The 25588-nt window shown below is 39.4% G+C and overlaps 1 protein-coding gene across 1 annotated transcript; it reads right to left on the minus strand.

The window, feature by feature from the left end:
- Window positions 1-14046: 14046 nt before the first annotated feature.
- Atg6 (Beclin-1-like Atg6) lies at window positions 14047-15754 on the minus strand. Its single transcript, XM_065228425.1, has 3 exons — window positions 15515-15754; window positions 14404-15454; window positions 14047-14342 (listed from the first exon to the last, which is right to left on the minus strand). Exons 1-3 carry the CDS (start codon window positions 15624-15626, stop codon window positions 14225-14227), a joined length of 1281 nt encoding a protein of 426 aa, XP_065084497.1. The 5' UTR covers window positions 15627-15754; the 3' UTR covers window positions 14047-14224.
- Between the last annotated feature and the right edge of the window lie 9834 nt (window positions 15755-25588).

Genomic DNA, 25588 nt, shown 5'->3' on the forward strand with positions numbered 1-25588 from the left:
GTTAAGTGTTGGTTGAGAATAAAATAATGTTTCAAACTATTGTTCCATTAATTTGCCTAATATCCGAAAAATTAAAACTGATCGAGTGGTGAGCTCTGTATTTGTCAGGATTAAGAAGTTTTTCTTCCCGTTCATACCTTCTTCTCCGACAGTGCGAACATAGATTCGGACCACTACCTAGTTGCAGTATGCATGCGCTCAAAACTCTCGACGGTGCATAACACGGGACGATAATTACGGGACGCCGGATTTGCCCAGGACTACGCGCAGCAGCTGGAAGTTGCACTACCCACGGAAGAGCAGCTTGGCGCAGCTTCTCTTGATGATGGCTGGAGGGACATCCGTTCCGCCATAGGTAGTAGTGCTGCAGCGACACTAGGTTCGCAATCCCGGACCGAAGAAATGACTGGTTTGACGGCGAATGCAAACTGTTAGTACAGGAGAAGAATGCAGCACGGGCGAGAATGTTGCAACACCGCAAGAGATTGAATGTGGAGCGATACAGACAAGCGCAGAACAGACAAAGCTCGGTTTTCCGAAGAAAGAACCGTCAGCAGGAAGACCGAGATCGCGAGGCGATGGAAAGTCTGTACCGCGGAAACGACACACGAAAATTCTACGGAGAAGCTAAATAGTTCGCGCAGAGGCTACGTGCCGCAAGCCGATATGTGCAAGGACTTCAAGGTAACCTTCTCACGAACGAGTGTGAGGTGATTGTGAGGTGGAAGCAGTACTGTCAACAATCAATACGAAACTAACGATTTTGAATTGGCTCACCACTTTAGTAGCCTATTGGTCCCAAGCAAACGATTAACGTACCCTATTCTAGTTGAAATTCTATTACTACACTATGTTTGTTTTGATTCGCTATGAAAGTTTGACAGATAACATCAGGGGTGTGTGGATTCATGCAGAACATGCAGGGGTGAGTGAAATAGCTTGGGACTGCTTGGGACCGTTGTTCTGGTACTGAGTGAGCCAAAAATAATAATGATTTTCTTCGGGACCCAGTGGTCTTAGAGTTACCTCTATGGTACTATGACGAGCACCTCAACGGTGAAGCAGCAGAAAACGAAGGTGGCACGGCAACATAACTTGGATCACGCGCAGAAGACGACAGGCTATCGGCCCCTGATCTTCAAGAAGTTGAGGAGGAGATCGGTCGGCTGAAGAACAAAAAAGCAACTGGTCTAGATCAACTACCAAGTGAGCTATTAAAATACGATGGTGAAGCACTGGCTAGAGCGCTTCACTGGGTTATTGCCAAGATTTGGGAGGAGGAGTGGATGGAAGGTGTCGTATGCCCAATCAATCTACAAAAAGGGCGACAAGTTGGATTGCTGCAACTACCGCTGAGCACCGCCTACAAATTCTATGCCGCCACCTGTCACAATTTGCAAGAGAGTTCGTGGGGCAATACCAGGCGGGATTCTTGCAGGGTGTCGACTACCTGGAAAGTCAGGGAATGTCAGGGAATTGTATTTATGATCTGGAAAGTCAGGGAATGCCAGGGAATTTTAGTTTAGGTCAGGAAAAAAACTCATAACTCATAAAAACAATCTTTGCAATTTTACTAGGGGCATCCCACTCTAAACTTTATATTTCTCGCGGTGTACTTATAAATATCTGACTGATATCTTACACTAAGGCAAAAGAATGTAAGAATTCCATAAGAACCACTTATGAATTTTAGCCACAAGAAATCGGTATGAATTTCATTGATTTGTCTTATGAAAAATAATGTCGGCAAAAAAATAATAAAATGGAGCAGACTGGAACCGAGCCATGGACGTTTAGATTACGAATCCTGTGTCTGAACCACTCATCTATCAACGCTTGAGAAAATAAAATTGCTAAAGGCATATAAGAGCTACCTCATGTTAGACGAAAATCTTTCACAATTCACGCTTATGAAATTCATATGTTTTTTTCATAAGTCGCGCCTTATGAAATTCTTAAGTCTATTTGCCTCAGTGTAGATACCTATAAATACTTAAAAATACTTAAGAAATACCTAGTACGAGTATGCTTACCTGGTTGCTAGGTGAATTTCTGCAGTTTGTTTATTCAATGTTGTCAGGAATTTTATGTGTTAGGCTGGTTTGTGTGCATTGCGAGCGTTAACGTATCAATGAATAAATCATTTAAAAGAAAAGATTTCCAATTTCAGCGAAAAAGACGATTAGTATGTAAAAGTAAGCCTTTCGCTTATGAGAATGTGTCTTTTCCTCTGAAATACGAGAAAAAAATTATTTTATCCTGAAAGTGGTGACCTATATCCCACCTCCCGTTTTCTGGAGAAAATAAAGCGTATTTTAAAATTTAATATTATGTGCTCCTTATTAAAAATCACATAATGCTATTATAATAAAAATGAACATAGAGCCCCGCATACACGATATATACGCAGATAAATGTGGATTTCTCATAAGCGTCACCATATAAAATGCTCTGCGTGCTTATATGTTATCCTCATCGTGCTTCGATGGTTATGCGAAATTATCATGCAAGGTACAATATTTGTGCATTCCCCGCATAAACGCGAACCATAAATTGACCTTACCTAAAATGGTTAAAAATTGTTTATAATCCCTGCTAAACTTTAACTGAAATGGTTATGGAACTTTACATGAACGTTTAATGATAAAGTTTTAACCTTATGTATTATGGTTTTTTGGAACTGGACCTTACAAATAATGGGTTGTTAAGAACCATTACCATTCCAAATTCTTGTTTTCTCCATACATTTTCAGAAAGAGAACTACATAAGTACGTTTTTACTTATGATTTGAGAACATTAATGGTAATGGTTATGGTAGTCAGTAAGGTCCATTAATGGTTTTGTATTATCGCTCAACTTTACGTGGAATATATCGTGAATTGGTAATCAGTAAATTACAGGCAACCAATTCGCGATATATTCCACATAAAGTTAATCGATGTTACAAAACCATTCGTGGACCTTACTGACTACCATAACCATTACCATTAAAGTTCTCAAACCATAAGTTAAAAGGTTCTAATATAGTTCTCTTTCCGAAAATGTATGGAGAAAACAAGAATTTGGAACGGTAATGGTTCTTAACAACCCATTATTTGTAAGGTCCAGTTCCAAAAAACCATAATACATAAGGTTGAAACTTTATCATTAAACGTTCATGTAAAGTTCCATAACCATTTCAGTTAAAGTTTAGCAGGGATTATAAACAATTTTTAACCATTTTAGGTAAGGTCAATTTATGGTTCGCGTTTATGCGGGTCCCTCATTAAAATTATATGATTATATTTCATAACGACGTTTTTGGGGTATCATCAACTATTCGTCGAATAGTTGTATGATTTGAGTTATCGTTCAGGTGTTTTTTTATTATGGATATGAACTAATTGTTTATTTCTTATTAGTGACACATTGATTTATAAATATTAACTGTAATAATAGGTTTATGTGCATTTAATAAAAACACAAAAATATTCAAAAATTCGTTTAAATATTTTATAGTTTCAGCACTTAAAGATCCTGTAGCATCCGGTGGTTGGATATGCGATGTGTATTTCTCAACATCGATTCCAATAATGCTCTCGTGGGCGTTCAACAGTCCTCCACCGTCCATAATTTTAAAGATGCTTCCTTTGACTAACACTCCTCGTTTTTTTATAGTTTTTTGGCACTTTACTGGAATCCGTTGAATCGAACACATCTTTGTTCTACCTGAAAATATAGTTTTAATTTTAGTTTGAACTCCTACTACGTTCAGACTATAGCTGATATCATAACAAGACGTGAAATTTTTACTGGAAATCATATGTATGACTTTTGATATCAAGCTAGCCTATATTACGTTATAGCAGCTAATGTCCGAACGTAGTATTATTATATTTTATATTATTTGCAGTACATGCTATAACAAATCTTCCTTTTACCTGTCTTAAACGAGAATCCATTTACGTGACAAATAATTGACCCTTCAAAGAAAATCCAATCTCCCATACTTATAAAGGGTGATACGGTCAAAATTTGGTCAAGGGAAAACGCGTGTAAATCGGTGAAATCGTTTATTTAAAAAATCAAATTAAATTTCTTTTTCAAGTTCAATTAGTATAAAATTCAGGAAAAATATTCAGTTAGGCTTCCGCTTTTCCAAATCCGAATTGCCGGGCCTTACGCTTGACCCCTGCCATCAGATTTTGTACAGCCACCTTGTCCACCTTCTTCGCCGCAGAAAGCCAGTTAGTCTTGAACTGCTGCTCGCCCTTAGCAGTTTTTTTGGTCTTCTTTAGGTTCCGCTTGACAATAGCCCAGTATTTCTCAATTGGGCGGAGCTCTGGCGTGTTGGGAGGGTTCTTGTCCTTGGGAACCACCTGCACGTTGTTGGCGGCGTACCACTCCATGGCCTTTTTACCGTAATGGCAAGATGCCAAATCCGGCCAAAACAGTACGGAACAACCGTGTTTCTTCAGGAAAGGCAGCAGACGTTTATTTAAATTTCTTGGTTGACAGTCCCGTAAGCTATGAAAATGCTGCTTTTCAAGCCACAGGTACAGATGGCTTGCCAAACCCAGTGTTGGAAAAATCATTTTCAAAAAAAGTTCTATCACAGCTCATTGCAGAGATAAATCCCAAAGGAACTTCTCACAAAAAGTTCGCGAACGAGAGATGATAAAAAGTTCATGAAAGCGTAGAGCGAGAGAAATTTTCATTTCGTATCGCGAAAGATCTTTCGTCTCTCCATCTCACATCATTTCACACGTACTCGTGATTCGAACCAACCAAATATCCCCTCAGCTTTGTTCTTTTTTTTCCAGCGAGTAAAGGTAGGCGATGATCACGCGAGAGTGTCTGTTTGTTTTCTTCTCGTTCTCCGATATTTTTCGCATCCTTCACATTAAATACCATTTCCAGAGAACTTTGAGATTTGGGCGTAATTGCTTTTGTAAACAAACACGTCATTCAGCGATTTCTCACGAATCAAAGCACAATCTAGCGAACTATACTATACCAAATGAATCATTCCTCTGCCTGCCTGTGTTGTTAGTTTTTTAGATTGAACTTTAATTCACGAGAAATCGGCGAATTAAGTGTGTGTTTACAAAAGAAATTACGCCCTAATCTCAAAGTTTTCCGGATTTATTTATAGTTTTAGTTCTCAATGCAACCAGCTAATAGTAGATACTTGTAACTATTCACCAACAGTCTAATCTTTGCTGACCAAATCATCATTTGTGGCTGTACTCTTCGACAAGAAGAACTATGCTATTAGTGCGAAGTACAGTTAGACCACTGAGATTGGCGCTTAGAAATGTTTAGTGTTAGCTAGCAAGCATTCTGTTGATTAGTCTTACTGCATTGAGAACATGCTTATTAGGGTGGTTCAAAATATCGGCTTTTCTTCACTAATTTCAATCGATTTTTAATCAGGTCCAGATAATTCTCCCAAAATTTGAGCTTATTGGGTTGTGATCTCATTCTTAAATGGCCATTTAAAATTTATAAGTGATTATTTTGTTCACCTCGTCTTTAAATTTCGCTATAATGATCTACCAATAAATTAGCCTCATAGGAAATTTTCTCAGCTACATTTTTTTCTAAAGACCACTTTTTAATTGAACGTTGAGGAAATTAGTTATTAATTGATTTCTAATCTGCTAACTTTCTGATTTGATCACTCGACTGCATTAGGTAGAGGACAGCAATGTAACCCAGTAGCTCGCCCGGTAGCTTGAATTTCCACACAACCTTGAATGAAAATATTAAATTTGCTGGTCACTGGTGCCATAAAGCTACTGTACCTTTTTTCATGGATCTCAAACTACAAAAAAAAAAATCTATTAAACATCGATTCTAAAAAATAGTTTATTTGATAATTTTTATTCAGCAGGTGTATTCACTTGGGAATCTATCACTTCGCAAGTTGAAAGTATTTTGAGATTGTCTGTTAATTTCAAGTCTTGCAATACTTGTGGATGGAAAATTTAGATCGTTCTCAATCTGTCACTATATCAAAAGCTCAAGGTACATGGTACTGATTAATTTTGTGTTCATTTCCAGCCAACTGGTAATATTTTTTTTCTGCCTATATTTTTACAGTTTTAATGGACATTGAATAACCTGTTTAAATTTTTTATCATCCTAAATTGCACACTAAAAAGATGTTTTTGTCAGATCCTTGGTCAGCAAATAAAGCGTTTTGAAGTTCAGCAGTGCAGCAGTCCCGCATACCTTATGGTTTTACATAGGAAGGGTCTAGACCCTTTCTAGTTTTACATTGTTTTACATGATTCCCAGTCATGGGAGAGGACAGTAATAGCCCAGTGCTGTAAATTTTCATATCATTCGATTGAAGATGAACCACTACAACCATTCAATCAATTCTGTGTAAACGAATTCTCACATGACCATAATTTGAAGAGCCCCTTTCTCATTCGAAGCTCATTGTCACTGTCAATTGAGTCACTCAGTATCATTTGATATACGACAGTGGAGTATGGAAGAAATCCAGGAAAATGGTCCCGAACAGACAAGTCGACCCGATGTCGGATCAATGTAAGGCTAATTTAAGGTCGATGTCGACCCAATGTCGTGTTAATGTCGGGTCAATTTTGGGTTTATGTCGGGTCAATGTCGGGTCAACATCGGGTTGGGGTTTGATAGAAGTCAGGTTGGTGTCGGGTTGGCTTAGCTTTTTCGCCGGAATGTCGACCAGAGCTCCGTTTGTGTGTAGGTTACACTCAATCGAATGATATATGAAAATGAGGATACATTAGGCGCTCCTCCTTCCGCAACCCCTGAGGAACGGTTTTAATATAAAAATTGCTAGTCACAAAATCTTATGTGGACCGTACACGATTGCTTTTATTGACAATAATCGTATTGTCAATACATTTTATATTGACGTCAATACATCGGTATTGACAATATTTCTGTATTCACATCATCAATATTATTGTCAATACTTGTAAGTATTGACAATATTTCTTACCGTGTGGGGTTCGCTTTACACTACCCTCCCCGTTCCTCGTTAATGTCGCGTTGACACTTGTGCTGATTCATTCATTTTTTTTTGCCAGAAACCAATGCACCAATCAATCAGTTGCACAAAACTGTTCACATCATCCTGATAACGGTTACTTTAAACAACAGGCGCCAGTAGACAGCCAGGTACCAGACTTATCAGTCTTTAGAGATTGTATTGATTTACTCGGGATAGCTTTCAGTCTATAATCTTTCCCTTGTGAAATGTGCAGTGCAATTTTCAAGAACGAATGTGGTGTAAAGAGATAGAGAGAAAAAATGATCTGATATTTTTCGTATCCTCACATTGGTGATTCGAGTTAAAAAAGTTCGCGATATCTCATTCTCTCATCCCAGAAAGTTCGCTCAGGAAATATTGGAGTGTGAAACTAGTGAGGGAAAGTTCCCAAGAGAAAACGTATCGCAAGCGAAAATGATATTTTGGTGAGAATTCCATCACTGGCCAAACCAGATACTTCTTTGCTAACTTTGACAGTTTCATGTGCTTGAAAACATCTGCTACCTTTCCCCTTCCTTTTGCCGTATAAAACTCCTGTCCCGGAAGCTGCTTGTAGTCGGCTTTGACGTAGGTTTCGTCGTCCATTACCACGCAGTCAAACTTCGTCAGCATCGTCGTGTACAGCCTCCGGGATCGCGCTTTGGCCGTCGTATTTTGTTTAACATCGCGATTTGGAGTCACTACCTTCTTGTAAGTCGATAGTCCGGCTCGTTTTTTGGCTCGATGCACGGTTGTAGACGATACACCCAGCTTATTTGCGGCATCTCGGAGAGAGAGGTTAGGGTTTCGCTTGAAACTACCGGCAACTCTCTTTGTCGTCTCAGCGGCTTCCGGTTTTCGATTTCCCCCCGATCCAGACTTCCTGGCTGTCGACAAACGTTCCCCAAACACTTTAATTACATTTGTAACGGTTGATTTGGCAACTTTTAGCGATTTTGCCAACTTTGCGTGCGAGTAGCTCGGATTTTCGCGATGCGCGAGCAAAATTTTGATACGCTGCTCTTCTTGCTTGGACGGCATTTTGACAACTGAAGAGTGAATTCCAAAATCAAAACAGGAGCAACATTCTACACACACACACCTTCAAAATGAGGGGTGTTCAGGTTTTTTAAATGCAAAATTGAAAGAAATACGTCAAGTTGATATTGACCAAATTTTGACCGTATCACCCTTTATATTCTAATAAACTGTTTTGTTGATGATCGCTTGTTTGCTTGATAGATATTTCATCTAGGCGGTAAAATGTATGGTCAGGCTACCTGAATATGCCAGGATGTCCAACACCTTCTGCACCTTCGCAGGAACCTGACCAAAGTCTCGTTCAACTGCATCTCAAAACGGTGCCTGCAAATAACATAATAAATAAATGAGGAACATGAGTAGCCAATTACATTATACAAAATTATAAATTTACTAATCAATATAGTATCATAGCAATGTAAAGTGAATATATATATATTTTACTTACCGTACAGGTGACGAACTCTTCGTTAAACATTTTGCACAATACACTTCGAAATCATAACATTTGATATCGATATGAAAAATAATTGCACTAGCAACCGACGTTATAATCAAGACTTACTATGATCAAAATCACATCAAGAGAAACAGTATTTATAAATACTTAAAAATACTTAAAAATACTTAAGAGAGATTTAAAAATACTTAACGAGTATTAGAGCAAAAGTTTAGAGTGGGATGCCCCTAGAATCATCCTATCAATTTCAGGCAAAATCTAGGCGAGCACGCTAAGAGAAGTATCGTCAGTTTTAAGTAAGTATCAGCGAATCCAAATACATAAAGCAACCAACGATACAGACAAAACGGTTGCTACGACTACCATGACAAACTCGCTCTGTAACAAAGCTCGATCCGAGTGGTAGAAGGATAATGATATATTGCTTGCCTGCTTTGTTGCAATATACACGGATGAGGACATAGCTTGATATGAATCGGGAAAAGACATAACAAAAAAATTCCCATTAACACACGTGTATCAGCTTCGGCTTTACTTCGTGAAGCAGCTTGCCAACAATTTGCTTGTTTCCTTCTACCGCCCCGAATGAGTTGGGTCGCACGAGCTGCTTGTCATGAAAAAGAACGGTGAAGATTATATCATTATTGTTTTCCACTTCTGACATAGCGTTATTATTCGGTTCGTTGATCGCTTGTTATTTTGTCATTTGGAGATATTTTTGATTCCTTGGTAAGTATACATTAATGCATCTTTATATAATTTTTAAACTTGATTCATAGCAGAGCAGAACTCTCATTAAAGAATTCATATACCTATAAATCATATAGCTCATTTAAATTGTACGCTTACTCATTCCATATAATTTTGTAGAATCGTGGCCAACTCAATCCAAAAAACTTCCAACCACCTATCTCAATCTAATCCTTATCCCTTCCCATGGCGATCATGGGAGCCAGCCATTACCTTTCCTTTACTATCGGTCTTGGATTGACTTGCGTTCTTACTGCCCCACCCTGCGCTGCAAAATGAAAATGACAACGATAAGCTGACTTATGGATTTCAGCTCGGAAAAATCTTCCGGTAGAAGTCGGTTCAAACCTCCGAAAAAAAACCAAGGAGAAACTTCCAGAGGAGACGAAAGACCGACAAAACAGGCCCTACCGACGAAGTTATTGTTCTTGGCGATTTCAACCAACCGGACATTGAAATGGACTCCAACCCATAGTGGTTTTTTTTGTATTGATCACGAGCGTTCATCTTTCCACGTAGGAACCATCCAGCTCCTGGACAGTTATAGCAACAATCAATACGAAACTAACGATTTCAAATTGGCTCACTACTTGACTAGCCTATTGGTCCCAAGCAAACGATTAACGTATCCCATTCTTGTCGAAATTCTAGTACTACGTAATGTTTGTTTTGATTCGCTATGAAACGTTGACAGATAAAATGAGGGGTTATTGGTTTTTCCTATGTTTTGAGGGCTGAATCGATTAGCTTGGGACCGAAGAGAGTACCAGAGCTGAGCCAAAAAGTTGAGCACGTTATTTCGGGACCTTCTAGTTTTAGAGTTACCTCTATAGTACCGCAATTCTGTCCCAAATCAATGTACTGTTGAATGAAAACAACCGCTCCCTTGTATCTCTGCTTTGTGAGTGCTCGTGATACAGCTCCTTTCCTCTCCACGACACCCGAACCTTTAGTATCACCCTGCTTTAGTTATCGTGATCAAAAATAATATTGTTCATGATTTCATTAGCACTCCAAACGCTGCGCGCTGTGTCATATGACTTCAGTAGAGCTGACCATCGCAGTATTGTCGATGTCTAACCTAGATTGGAAGCATATTCTAGATCCTGTAGACGTCCGTATTGCTGCATGTTGGAGTAAATCGGTAACGCAGTGTGCTGATCACCTCCTTGGAGACCGAACGTCACCCCTAGCAACCTAAGTTTTCTTAAATAAACAACGGTGAAAAACTTTTCATTCCTGTTCAAGACTCCACTCAAGCTAGTCGTTAAATAAAATCCATTCTACTTTTAAACTTTGCTGTTCCGGTTCTTTCTAACAATCAAGACTGCACAAACCTTTTCTCACGTCTTGGCATATGTCATTGGCAGGGACGTTTCCAAAAAGATCATCCATATTGACTCTCACGTCCCGTGGATGACGAAAGATCTTCGCTCATTGAAAAGAACTAATAGCGAATTCGTTTATTATTCAGTTCCAACCTGGATCGGGTATCAAGATTGGGTCTGCTTGTTTTCTGACAAACGTCAGTTTGCTCGTTTGTTTTTAAAACCTAGCTCAGGTTGAGGTTCACACTGACAAAAAGTTCGGTTTCGCACTGGGTTGGAACTGGTGTTAACCCCGATAATAAACGAATTCGCTATAAGAAGGCTGCTATTTATTGTATATTATTTATTGTTTATCAGTCAACAGGTAAAATGTTTACCCCAATGACACTTGTTCTACAACTAATACAAAACTAACGAATAACATACATTAACATAAAACTCGTTTAAAACTACGCTTATTTGTTTCTCGTGACACGTTGAAATCGTACACATAATAACACCGGTTGAATACACGGGACATGCTTCGCAAAGGTTCGTGTAAGCCATAATTAGTTCATGCCGGAGGGATGGTGATAAACGAGTGCGACTGAAAATTGCGATGACGTGTGTTGATGTCCAAGAGACTAAGAAGCGTAGGACTGTCAATGTTGTCTTGTAGAAGATCCCAAACAAAGCACGCTTTTGCCACGTTGCGTCTTGCTTCTAGTAATTCCAGATTTATAAGTAGACAACGGCTTTCATAACTGGGCAGGTTGAATGGATCTCTCCACCTAAGATGACGTAGAGCGAACCGGACGAATTTTCGCAGAACAGCTTCGATGCGTTGAATTTCATTCTGGTAATAAGGAGACCAGACGATAGACGAATACTACAAGATAGAGCGCACAACTGAGCAGTATAAAGCTTTTAGGCAGTAAACGTCCTTGAACTTTTTTGCAAAGCGAAATAAAAATCCTAGTTGCGATGAGGCTTTAGACACAACGTACGCGACGTGAAGGTTAATTTTGTATCAACCAGAATCCCCAGGTCCTTGACTGTCGAATCACGTTGTAGATTCACGCCTCCCAAAGCATAGCTAAAATGGAAGAGTGATTGCTTGCGGCCAAATGAAATAACCGAACATTTGGACACGTTCAGCGACATTCGATTAATATGGCACCATTCAGCGAAGGCTTCCAGTTGTTGTTCTCAGAAGATTTACTAAATTCCGCACACTGCCGCTGAAATGCTACTATGTCAGACTCAACCACGAGTATAAATGGTTAAGTCGTCTCTGTTTTCAACGCTATCAAAGGAGGATTCAACGGCGGCTAAAATCACATCCGAAATCCTTTTGGAACTTCGTAAATGAGTAACTAAGGGAAGTCGGCTTACCCTCTTCCATGATTTTTAATCATGAAACTGCTGGCAATAAACAAGACATTTGCAACCTGTTCTCAGCCAAATTTGCTAGTGTGTTTGAAGACGAGCAACTCTCCGTTAATCTCATTACTTCCGTGGCCAGTAATGTTCATTTGGTCAACCAAACGCTTAGCGTTGTCGACGCCACTAAAGATACGATTTCTAGAGCAGCATCTAAACTTAAGACTTCAGCTAAAGCTGGACCCGATGGTGCTCCGCCGATTATTCTTAAACAGAACATCACTTGTCTTTTAGATCCACTGCGCCGCATATTTCAGCTCTCTCTTTCCAGCGGCATCTTTCTGTCTTGCTGGAAGACTGCGGATATGTTTCCTGTTCCATAAAAGGGAACCAAACGCGACGTAAACAACCGGGGGATCACGTCGCTGAGTGCTGTATCAAAACTTTTTGAATTGGTTGTCGTAGAGTCCCTAAATGCGCATTGCAAGCAATATCTAAGTATAGATCAACATGGATTCATAACTGGGCATTCCACAACAACGAACCTGCTGTGCTTAACGTTTTATATCACAGACAGTTTGATTGCCCGGACCCAAACGGACGTTATTTACACAGATCTAACGGCAGCCTTCGATAAGCTGAACCACGAAATTGCGATCGCTTAGAGGTTAGGGATCGGTGGAAATCTTTTGAGATGGTTTCGTTCATACCTCACGGAGCGGCAACTGACAGTAACTTTGGGTACTTGTCGCTCAGCAAGCTTCTGCGCAAATTCCGGTATACCTCAGGGTAGCCATCTAGGACCATTGGTATTTCTCCTTTACTTCGATGACGTTCACCATGTCATCACAGAGCCACGATAATCGTTTGCAGACGATCTGCAAGTTTTTCTGCCCATCCGCTCACTCGCCGACTGCCGTTCTCTCCAAAATCAGATTGACATCTTTGCTGACTGGTGCAGTCTAAACCGACTGGTGGCATTGCGTGAAAGACTTAGGCGTTTTTCTAGGCTCAAAGCTGACATACTCACACCATATATCGTATGTCGTCGACAAAGCGTCCAGAACTCTTGGTTTTGTCTTCATGATTACTAAGAACTTCACAGACATTTACTGCTTGAAATTGCTCTATTGATCTCTCGTACGATCTTCGTTGGAATACTGCTCTGCAGTCTGGAGCCCGAACTACAATAATGGGGCCGAGCGAATTGGATCTGTGCGTAAGCTGCCTTGGACCCACTTCGTCTTCCAAGCTACGAGAATCGCTGTCAATTGATCAATGTCGAGCCCTTACGTATCCGAAAAGATGTTTTCAGAGCCTTGACCGTCGCCGATACTCTGCAAGGGAGAATCGACTGCGAAGCAATTCTGCAACAAGTTCAACCTCTTCCACTTCTTCAAACTAATTATAGCTATTTACGACTTGCAGCAAGTGTTCAACCGAGTAGCGTCGATGTTCGATTTCCACTTGACACAGAATATGCTTCGCCGAAGATTCTCTGCCTTTTTGCTGACCGAAGGCGCTTGACGCCCACCAGCTAAGTGTAAAATTTTAGACTTATACATTTATAGTAACTTGTCAATGTTTTCCTTGTTATTTTCGTTTGTAACTGTAGTATATGTAGTCTGTATAATCTAATTTTTTTTTACAACACATCATTGGGACTATTTCTAGTCTTTTGATGCAAACATAACAAATAAACAAATAGGAAGAGGAGGGGTATAGCGAGCAGCCCGCAGTTTGGCCCTGGTTTTCTAGCTGCATGAAACAAATCAAATATTGATTCTACCACCAACCAATTTGTTACAAACGGCCGGAAGTCCAAGCTGGTGCACGGGATGCTCACTATGCCCCTCTTACCCCTAAACTTGTTGAAAACAAACTTTTGATATCGTAGGTCGTGTGCCTAATAATGACGCACACACTTTTCTATGTTCCTACTGTCGCAATCCAGAACAAAACCATAATTTGAACTGAGCTTCTCACATACCACGGTAGAGACCATGTGGCAACATTTTCTATTATTATCAAGATAAAAGCCCAAAAGAAATAGAAGGTGTTTCTCGAATTAGTCACATTAAACAAAGGAACCAAATTTGCTAACAGTTTATCTCCCAATTCATAGATACATAAACATTTACAAAGTTCTAATTCTCTCTACACAATCAATCGTCTTATTCTTAAATGATTCTTTTCGTTAAAGCCAAATTAAAGTAAAGTTAATAAATATCAACATACGTACAGAACATTTCACTATCAATCAGCATCAGCCAATTTTAGGCGACCTGTTTTTCCTCGGTAAACTGCGAGGACACCCAAGTAAGTCCCCATTTTAAATTCGTCAGCAGAAATTTAAGCGCCTTGGTCCATTGCTCCTCAGAGTTGAACTGAATCCTGAAATGAAACACACATTTAAAAAAAAAAAACTACGAACTAGACCAACTCACAAACTTACTTGATTGAATAACTGTTCCCCGTAGCGGAGTCTTCTATCTTGCCCTTCTCCATTCGATAGGGCAGGCAAAAGTCCGGATCTTTCTTGACTACCTCCTCCTTGAACTGCTGTAGACAATCCAGAAAAGCCACCATTGCAGCGTCGAACTTTGTGTCCCAGAAAAACCGAAATCCGCCGCTCCCGTACAGTGGAAGTTCCTTCCCATCGCTCAGCACTTCTATGTGCGAATGATTACCGTATGGTACCAACCGGTAGTTCTTGAACGTTAGGTTCATCTTCCTAGCCAACGCGGACAGCAGCAGGCAAGTTTGTCCCCAGGCGGCATTTATCTCCGACCAGTCAACCGGTGCCGAAGGCAGCCTCCCCAAACGGAAGTTGTTGATCGTTCCAAAGTGTCCCGAGTGCCAAATGTGAAACGTTACATTGAACACGTTGGTCTTTTTGAGCTTGTCAAGCTGGACCTGTGCGTACGACATTTGGCACTCGAGCGATCGGAATTCGTCCTCCGTTGTAATCACATCCCTCCGATGCTTGGTATACTCCCGCCAGTACTTCTCCTCCTCATTACTGAGCCTCTGTTTCTCCGTCTCATGCTCCTTAACAGCCAATTTGATAGCATCTTCCTCGCGGGTCAATTCGGCCAACTCTTGCAGTAATCGTTCTTCGTCGCCTTTCAAATCAGACAGTTCTTTCTCCAGCAGATCCACGTTCGGAACGTCGTCCGTCATCTCTAGCTTTTTCAGGTAGTTATTATAATCGTTCCATTCGTCCTCTGCCATCTTCAGCTGTTTGTCCATCAACTCCAGCAGAGTATCCGTGCACTCGTCACATAGAGGATGATCGATTTCGGAATTATTCGAAAGCGTATCAAACAGCTCCGCTTTGACGCGTAAATTTTGGCTAAGTGACTCACGATCCGGACCATCGGAAAGTAACATAAACCCATTGGTATCGGTTCCGCTGCATTCCGCGAAGCGGAATGGAGGAACAAAGTGATCCATACTGGCAGATTGCGATTCGATATCCACCTCGATGTGCGAATTGATGGGTACTGGAATAAATTGAATATTAGCTAGATTCGTATGCGTGGGAGTGAAGTCCGCCAACTTACGAGCCAATTCGGCCAGGGTGTGCTCCCCGAGGGCAGCAAAGGAATCATCGATGTGGATTGGCTGCAGACAGCGCTGACACGAGAAGCTTACGCTAACTTTAGCGTCGTTCATGATGCTCGGCGGGATGTTTTGCGATTTCCTAATGCTAGCATGCGCACTGTTGGATTTTAAGTAGGAAACTAATCCTTTGGAATGTACATTGAATCGATTTTGAGGAAAATTTGCACAAAAAATCACGATTTTCACCTTTTTGTTGTGATTTGGATATTTTTTGCAACTTTGTTCTGACACTTCTGGATATCAAAACAAAGTGGAGCATCATTTGAAAGGGCGTAAACCATCGGTAAGAAATAATTACACGGTAATCGCAAAATACCCAATAAAGTCAATACAGAAAAACAAAACTACCTAAAGATAGAATTCTTTAAACTTCCCGAAAAAATAATTTTAATAAATCAACAAAATTACCTCGGAAATTACAATGATATTTACGGTTGAATTCCGAGTACATTTAAATTAATTGTTAAATTTTGGCACGGGAGAAAAAGTTCCGATTTTTAACGTTTACATGTACAACAAACAATGTAAATTAGTGTGATGAGATCAAATTCAATAAAAAGTACTTAAAGTAATTAATGCGTTTTGAAGTAGTACTGACGGTAATTAAAAGTAACTATCCGTACTTAATGTAATTAAAAGCTTTGAAAATGTAGTTAACGTACTTTAATTGCGAAATTTCGACTGTTATTAATGGAATTAAAAAGTGTAATTGATGTAATTAAAGCAGTAGTTATAACAGTATACTGGAATTAATTTTAATTACAGCTTTTACCTGCGTCGGAGTTAAAGCTTTTTGCGTGCCCCTAAGAAAAATCATTTTTTATTGTTAAGATGCTTAACAACCCCCCTTTTTACTGTAAATTTCTCACATACACCGAAAATAGTTTTCATGTAGCTTCCATTGAAAACTCAAATGATTTTCATTCATAAACAAAATTAATGGCATTCATCTGAATGTCACATAACATTTATGCGATCACGTTAATTTTATATGATTTTTTCATATGAATTTCAACGGCCTCATAATATTTATGTGAGTTGTGGTGGGATTTTTAGCTATGTGATCACATGAAAGCTATGTGAAATTCATATGGTTTTCATCCATTAGATATGTGATAATTTTTTTGAGTGTACCATGGTTTTCATTGTTGTGAACCAACCCGCATAAACAATAACCACAGACAAACAGACATAACATATTGAATATGTCTCACTGTGAAACATCGTCGCTAAAACATTACCGCTATCTGTTGGGTATACTGTGGTGGGCAGTACACTGAACAGATGGCGGTAGTGTGTAAACGTCAAACATGGAGGCGAACCAGCCTAAGGCTGAAAGCCTCCTAAATAAAGCTAAATCTATATATATAAAAATGAGTTTGCGTTTCCTTTGTCACTCCAAAACTCAAGAACGGGTGAACGGATTAGAAGCATTTTTACATGGATTTGTTCGTCTTGACCTCCGCTGTGTTTGTATGAAACCAAATGCAATGAAAAAGGCACTGGAACATTCGAAAAACCGTGAAAACCCGAATTTACGAGAAACCAGAAGGGAGCTTGCAGGGATGAATGCGAAACAATCTAGAAGGCGATGCAGCAATCAGTCATCCGTTGTGCAACAAAGAAAACCTAAACCATACACAACTGTTATCAGAAAAAAACCAATTGCCATCCCGCTTCCAATCTCGAACGTCCGTTCCACATATTACCGCCATCACGCATTTTTCAAATCAAGTTGTAATCTATCGCCGGCAACCATCGACGGTTGCCGTTGCCACCGGCATAAAACCCACCAACTTCCGTTGTCCAATACCTACCTTAATAAACAGTGCAGCTTCTCATCATCGATTTCAAAAGGTGAGTATAACTTAGAAACAATAAACATATTAAGAGAGAGACATTGATTTTGAGACATTTCAATGCAGCCCTATAACGGTAAATAGCCAGAAAATAACTTCCATAACGAAGAAAGTGAACCGATTAATTGTCACCAGTCACCGGAAACCTTCGCCGAAAGCCACTTCCAACAACAGCCATCCAGATACCAGGTTCCGATCGCCATCATCACAGCCATTCAGCATCAAATACCATCGTTTTCAACTTCCACTGCTACCCATCATCAACTTCTACAAAAGGTTAGTTTGTCTTTGAGTTTGTATACTTCATGACGTGTTTTTTATGCGGAAAAATGCCGTAAATTACCCCAACAAAGAAAAAGACCTAAGAATGAACTAAATATCTATTTTATGCTTCAACATTATTGCATTAAAAACATGCATTACATTCAATTATTCAACAGAGAGCAATGCCAAAGGTAAAAAGAAACATAGGTCGTCATACCCGTAATACCCGAAATCAAAGAATTATTCGTACAAACCGACATGCTTCACAAGAAATATCAATCATTATCGCATCACAAAATGAGGTTGAACAAGTTCAGGCAGAAATAAACAGCTCAGCAAATATTAGAAATCAAAATCATTTGAACAACCAAGAGGGCAGACCAATCTCTTCGAATGCTCTAGATCGCATGGCATTTCGTTACGATCCAACGAAAGATTACTCTGCTGTTTCATCAGTGGACATAGGATCTATGACAGTGGTTTGCCAATACTGCAAAGCTCTAAAATATCCAAAGGAAACAAATGGATTTTGTTGCGCAAGTGGAAAAATTAAATTGCCAGTCCTGAATCCACCTCCAGAGCCATTGCACAAATTGTTATCTGGAGCAGATACTGAATCGAAGCATTTCCTTAAAAATATTACGTTGTACAACAATTGCTTCCAGATGACATCATTTGGAGCAACAAATATTGTGAGGGATAATTTCATGCCGACATTCAAGGTGAATTAAAAAAATTAAAACTCAATAATTAAAACAGTACATTTAACCGAATCGATCAAAATTATTTTACAAAAAAATAACTTTAAGATTAAAATTTTGCGCCTCAAACTGTGTTTACGGAATCACTTAGAAGTTTTTTCCCAAAGCAACAAAATAATTAAATGAAACTGAGCTCTGGAATTTGGAGATACCGAACCAAAAAAAAAAGAATAATCAAGTATTTAAAAAAAATTTACATACAAAGTTCTATTCAATTTCACTCTAAGCCCCGTGAGATCAAATCGGTTAAAAAAAAAATTCTATTACAATGTACAACCAATAAATTGACAAAATGATATGATAACCTTGGTAAGAAAAGATTAATTATAATTCTAAATTATAGATTCAAGGCCAAATCTATCATAGAGTTGGTTCATTGTTGCCACAGCCCGATGCAGAACATAAATTTCTTCAAATATATTTTATGGGAAATTCTGGTGAAGAAGTAGATCAGCGATGTGTAAACAATCCATCGGTCAGAAGAGACATTGTGGAGCAACTGCAAAACTTCTTACACCTGAATAATGAACTGGTTAGAATGTTTAAAAATGCACTTGACCGCATGCCAACCGACGACCTCAGAATAGTAATAAGAGCTGATAAAACTCCAGCAGGACAACACGTGAGAAGATGTAATGCCCCAACGATCGATGAAGTTGCCGTAGTTGTTGTTGGAGACAATTTGGAGTCACGCGATATTGTGTTACATCTGCGAAATGAACAACTACAGCGAGTGAAGGAGACACATCGATCATATGATGCATTGCAATATCCATTAATATTTTGGCAAGGGGAAGATGGATACCATTTTTCAATCAAGATGATCAATCCCATAACAGGTAAATCTATTTATTAAATAGTTTGATAGAGATCCAAAGTGTTCAATATCACAAATATGAAACATCTATCTATATATAAAACTTAAAATGAATATACAGGCAATGAAACAACCAAGAAAGTCAGTTGCATGAACTTTTATGCGTACCGGATGATGGTACGAGAAAACGAAGAGAACCATATACTAAAGTATCGTAAACTATTTCATCAATATGCAGTTGACATGTACGTCAAAGTAGAAACAGAGAGATTAACATATATACGTCTGAATCAGAAAAAACTGCGGTCAGAAGAGTACATACATCTACGAGATGCCATCAATATAGATGGAAATGCAAACAATGTTGGCCGGTTAACGATTCTCCCAGCAACTTACGTTGGTAGTCCGCGACATATGCACGAATATGCACAAGATGCAATGACATACGTACGCCACTACGGAAGACCAGATTTATTCATTACGTTCACATGCAATCCACAGTGGACCGAAATAAAACAAAACTTATTTCCTGGTCAATTACCCGTCGACCGACATGACATAACAGCAAGAGTCTTTAAGCAAAAATTAAAATCACTCATCGATTTTATAGTGAAGCATCATGTATTTGGAGAAACACGCTGTTGGATGTATTCGGTGGAGTGGCAGAAAAGAGGTTTGCCACATGCTCATATTCTCATTTGGTTAATTGATAAAATAAGGTGATCAAATAATTTTGAGAATTCAAATTTTTTCGTTTGTCGAAATGATATTTTTTGCTATTCCCAGGCCAAATGAAATAGATGACATAATTTCTGCAGAGATTCCTGATCCATCAATTGATCCCGAATTGTACGATGTAGTCACGAAAAACATGATTCACGGTCCGTGTGGAGTGTTAAATAGGAATTCTACATGCATGATTGATGGAAAATGTAGCAAACGATACCCCAGAGCTTTAATAGCCGAGACGATCACTGGCGATGACGGATATCCACAGTATCGGCGTAGATCTACCGAGGAAAATGGACAAACAACAACAGTTAAAATAAACCAACAAGAAACAGAGGTACAAAAAACTATTTAAACTGAGTTCTGCAATTTAACAAAAAATTAAATAATTCAAAACAGATTGATAACCGTTGGGTTGTCCCATACTCCCCACTGCTGTCGAAAACTTTCAAAGCTCACATCAACATTGAGTACTGCAATTCAGTAAAGTCTATAAAGTACATATGCAAGTATGTAACTAAAGGAAGTGACATGGCTGTGTTCGGTGTTGATTCTGATAGATGCAATGATGAAGTCTCGCAATATCAAATGGGTCGTTATGTGAGCACTAATGAAGCAATTTGGCGAATATTTTCTTTCGCAATACACGAGAGGTATCCAACCGTTATTCATTTGGCGGTACATTTAGAAAATGGCCAAAGAGTGTACTTCACAACCGAAAATGCATTGCAACGTGCTGAACGACCACCATCAACAACATTAACCAGCTTCTTCGAAACGTGCCAAAATGATGAATTTGCCCGAACTCTATTGTACGCCGAAATGCCAAAATACTATACTTGGAATCAGTCGACGAAAAAGTTTCAGCGTAGGAAGCAAGGAAAGCGAATATCCAGATATCCGGAAGTTTATTCAACGGATGCATTGGGACGTATTTATACTGTTTATCCCAGCAACGTTGAATGTTTTTATTTGCGTTTGCTGTTAATCAATGTTCGCGGTCCAACATCATTCGAAAATATAAGAACTGACGATGGTGTGGTGTGTACAACGTATAGAGAAGCATGCCAGCGGATGCATTTGCTAGAAAATGACACACAGTGGGAAAACACTCTTAGCGATGCAACAATATCGGCTCACCCACACCAAATTCGAACATTATTTTCAATCATCATTGCAACATGTTTTCCATCAAGACCCATCGATTTGTGGACCAAATACAAAGATGAGATGTCCAATGATATTCTACATAGGATGCGAATTAGAACATCGCAACAAGACTTGCAAATGGACGAAACCATATATAACGAGGCACTGATCTTGATTGAGGACATGTGTTTGAAGATGTCGAACAAACCGTTAGTTCAATTGGGTATGATTGCACCAAATCGTTCAATACATGCAGCAATTAATCAAGAATTAGAACGCGAACAATATTACGATCGTGTAGCTTTGAGTAATGTAGTTCGCATGAATGTCCCTCAGTTGAACCAACAACAAAACTATGTCTATGAAACGCTGATGAAAGTCGTGAAGGAAGAAACCGGTGGTATATATTTTTTAGACGCTCCCGCAGGTATGATTGTTTATATTACATTTTTTTTAACATTTAACATTAATTAATTCATCGAACAATAATACGAGAACTCTACCCACAGGTACTGGAAAAACATTTTTGATGTCGTTAATCATGGCAACTATCCGCTCTGAAAACCAAATTGTATTGGCACTCGCTTCATCTGGTATTGCTGCAACTTTACTGGAAGGCGGTCGAACGGCACATTCCGCCCTTAAATTACCACTGAATTTGGCAGTCAATGAGCATCCAATGTGCAATATTTCCAGAAATAGTGCAATGGCGAAAGTATTACAGAAGTGTAAGCTTATCATTTGGGATGAATGTACTATGGCTCACAAAAAGTGTTTAGAGGCGTTAAATAGAACGTTACAGGACTTGCGCAACAATATAAACCTTTTCGGTGGAGCCATGATTTTGTTAGCCGGAGATTTTCGCCAAACTTTACCAGTAATACCACGATCGACTGCAGCGGATGAATTAAACGCGTGCCTGAAGTCGTCAAGCATATGGGCACATGTGCAAACATTAAAATTAACTACGAACATGCGGGTTGCTTTGCAGAATGACCGCTCAGCTGAGGTTTTCTCAAAGCAATTGCTAGAAATTGGGAATGGGAGAATCCCTGTAGATGTGACTTCCGGTCAAATTTCATTTCCTGCGGATTTTTGTCATTTTACTGAATCAAAAATAGAACTCATTGACAAGGTATAATATTCATTTACAAATTGGTGGTACATAAATGTTAAAAATGCTTACTTAGTATGTGTGTTAATACTTTAGCAAAAAAAAAACGCAATTACTTTATCGCCAGTTCTAAGAAAAACAAATATTTCACAGGTATTCCCGAACATCGTACAGAATCACAAGAATTATGACTGGTTAAGCGAACGAGCGATACTGGCTGCCAAAAATAAGGATGTAGACGAGTTAAACATCATTATTCAAAGTGAAATTGCTGGAGATATACAATCTTACAAATCGGTCGACTCAGTGACGAGTCAAGACGATATCGTCAACTATCCCACCGAATTTTTGAACTCTTTGGACTTGCCCGGATTGCCCCCTCATAATTTGCAAATGAAAGTGGGAACAGTAATCATAATGCTGCGTAATATCAATCCCCCTCGACTATGCAATGGCACCAGGCTGGCAGTTACAAAGCTGATGAACAACGTCATTGAGGCATTAATTTTAAAAGGAAAGTACAAAGGTGAAGTCGTTCTAATTCCGCGCATCCCGATGATTCCTACAGATTTGCCATTTGATTTCAAAAGATTGCAGTTTCCGGTGCGGCTTGCATTCGCCATGACCATCAACAAAGCCCAAGGACAGTCATTGGAAATTTGTGGAATAAATCTAGAATATCCTTGCTTTTCGCATGGCCAACTATACGTAGCATGCTCACGTGCCGGCAAACCATCGGCATTGTATGTATATGCTCCAAACGGCAAAACAAAAAATGTCGTGTATCATAAAGCATTGCAATGAAATTTGCATATAATAGTTATTCCACTGTTGTTAATAATTAAGATTTAGCATTTGAAAAATATAATAGAACTGAAATGAAAACTAAGCCTAACCTCAACAAAATTTATGAAAGGAAAAGTTTGAAAAATTGGAGAAAAAAATGTGATTCAAAACAGTTCAATGTTATTAACAGGCAGTACGAAGTTTGCCGGGTCAGCTAGTAATAATAATAAACGTCAAACGCAAGGGTATTGACTATGCGCGCCACAGATGGCGGTACTACCAACTACGATACTTTTAATTTGACCGTTAAATGCTTGTTCGATGAACAACTTCCGAGTGTTATGTCTGTTTGTCTGTGCAATAACCATAAGATATGAGCCTAACCACCAATTCGGGATATAATCCCAATTTTATGTGGTACGGTCATAGCATCTGTGATATCGTTAGTGTATGGTACCCGTTTATTAGGGATGAATTTCGTTGTGATTTTATGGTAATCGACAAAAATGTCCAATGTGTTGACAGTAAATATCATGGTTACAATGTGTAAGTTCCAGCTTACCTGCCAGCCTATAGCTGGCCCGATTTACCCCTGCTGGGCGGCTACGAGCAGGGTACTCCCCCCAAAGACGTTCGAATTTGGATGAAAGTAATAGAAAAGAGAAAGAAAGAAAGTAAATTTAATTTCTACACTGAAGTAAATAGACTTAAGAACTTCATAATGCTCGACTTATGAACGACATATATGAATTTCATAAGCGCGACTTATGAATTATTTTCGTCTAACATGAGGTAGCTCTTATACGCTGCCTATAACCATTTAAATTTGCAAGCGTTGGAAGACGAGTGGTCAACACACAGGCCTCGTAATCTCAACGTCCATGGTTCGGTTCCAGTCTGCCCCGTTTTATTATTTTTTTGTCATCATTATTTTTCATAAGGCAAATCAGTGAAATTCACACTGATTTCTTGTGCCTAAAATTCATAAGAGGATCTTATGGAATTCTTACGTCCATTTGCCTCAGTGTACTCTAACCTTCCCTTTCTCCTCGCTGATTCTCGGTGACACTTGGCGGTGCCCTTCGACAACGGCGGCGGCGGTTGTTGTTCACGTCGGTTCACGTTGGCTCCAGACACGGTCTGTGCCGAGCGTTTTCTCCTTCACTTTTAGCTGCGTAGCAGCGGTCCTTTGCTTTTACCGGGGGGATGAGCAAGGCTCCTTTATCGGAACCACCCCGGCGACGATGATGACGAATCACCGAACCAATTACTCGCCGTACATGGTCCCAGGCGAACGCTCCTTCGGTTCGGCCTGCTTCGTCCCTTCTTTGCTCTCAACTGCGGTGGCGAGACTGGCTTTACTGGTTGAGCCACCACAGTGAGGACGGCGGTGTTCGGGGATCCTTGGGGATTAGCCGGGGAAGCGAAAAACTCCTTTTCACTTAGCTTCCCCAATGGCGGCGATCCGACACCCTTCACTATGTCCTGGCTCACAATCCACTGGCCGACACTTTTCGGGGCAACTTCACTATTACACACCCGACGATGCTGGGGATGGTATGTCTAGCTGACGCACGCCACGAAAACCGCAATCTCCTTACTTTTTCCGGAAAATCAACGGACGGGGCAAGAACGCGTCGTACTCCTTTCGTGGATTGTTACTTCCCCTAATAAATTTGTTATGGTTATTTTCCTTAACGACGTGTTTGGGGTATCATCCAAACCATTTGTGGAAAAGTTCGACTATTTGGGTTATTGTTCGTTTATGGTATTTTTTTATTAGGGTCCCTCGTTCTTTCACAACGTCACAAAACAAAAACAAAATCGGCATCGCCCCTGCAACCGCGCTCGACACATTTATGTTGTTTTTTATGATTTCGCCTTCTTTGCAGCGGGAGGAGCCTTTGGGACCTAACTTTGTTTTAGAAGCGATACAATCTAAAACGATATTTTTTTCCTTATCTAGCTAAACTCACAACATAAAAAATCGAATAAAATAACGTGCAAAATTTCCTACTCCTTGCATATCTATAGTAAACTATGATCCTAATCTATCAATTACTTTAAAGAAAGAAAAAAAATTCAACAACTGAGTGAAAAGTTATTAACAAATGAGCAGTTGGTGCACGAAACGAAAATCAATTATTATATTCATGTGTTTCACTTATACATTTTTGCCAAAACATCAGCCTTATACCACAGACATGTTTTATCAATTTACTAGTTTTGGAGTAACTTCCTTTATTCTTCTTCTTCTTCTTTCCTTTATTTTACGTCGGTCTTTGTTCCGCAATCGAAATTGCAGGAAGGCAGCTTCCCCACATGCGTAGGACATCGCACCCATTCAACACACATCCCAAGTAGCATTTCTTGTTTTATTGCACTATATTAGTGGTTATTGAGATCAATTTCATAAAACCGCCAATAAAATCAATATCTCCAGCACAACCTTTTGATAACCGCTATAAGGTCGCCATACAGCTTAGTGGACCACTCTTGATAAGGTTTATAAAGCATGTTTGAGAATCACAATA

This window comes from Ochlerotatus camptorhynchus, unplaced genomic scaffold (assembly GCF_037179485.1).
Source record: "Ochlerotatus camptorhynchus isolate MF236.1 unplaced genomic scaffold, CSIRO-AGI_Acam_v1.1 ptg000290l, whole genome shotgun sequence".
Classification (NCBI taxonomy): domain Eukaryota; kingdom Metazoa; phylum Arthropoda; class Insecta; order Diptera; family Culicidae; genus Ochlerotatus; species Ochlerotatus camptorhynchus.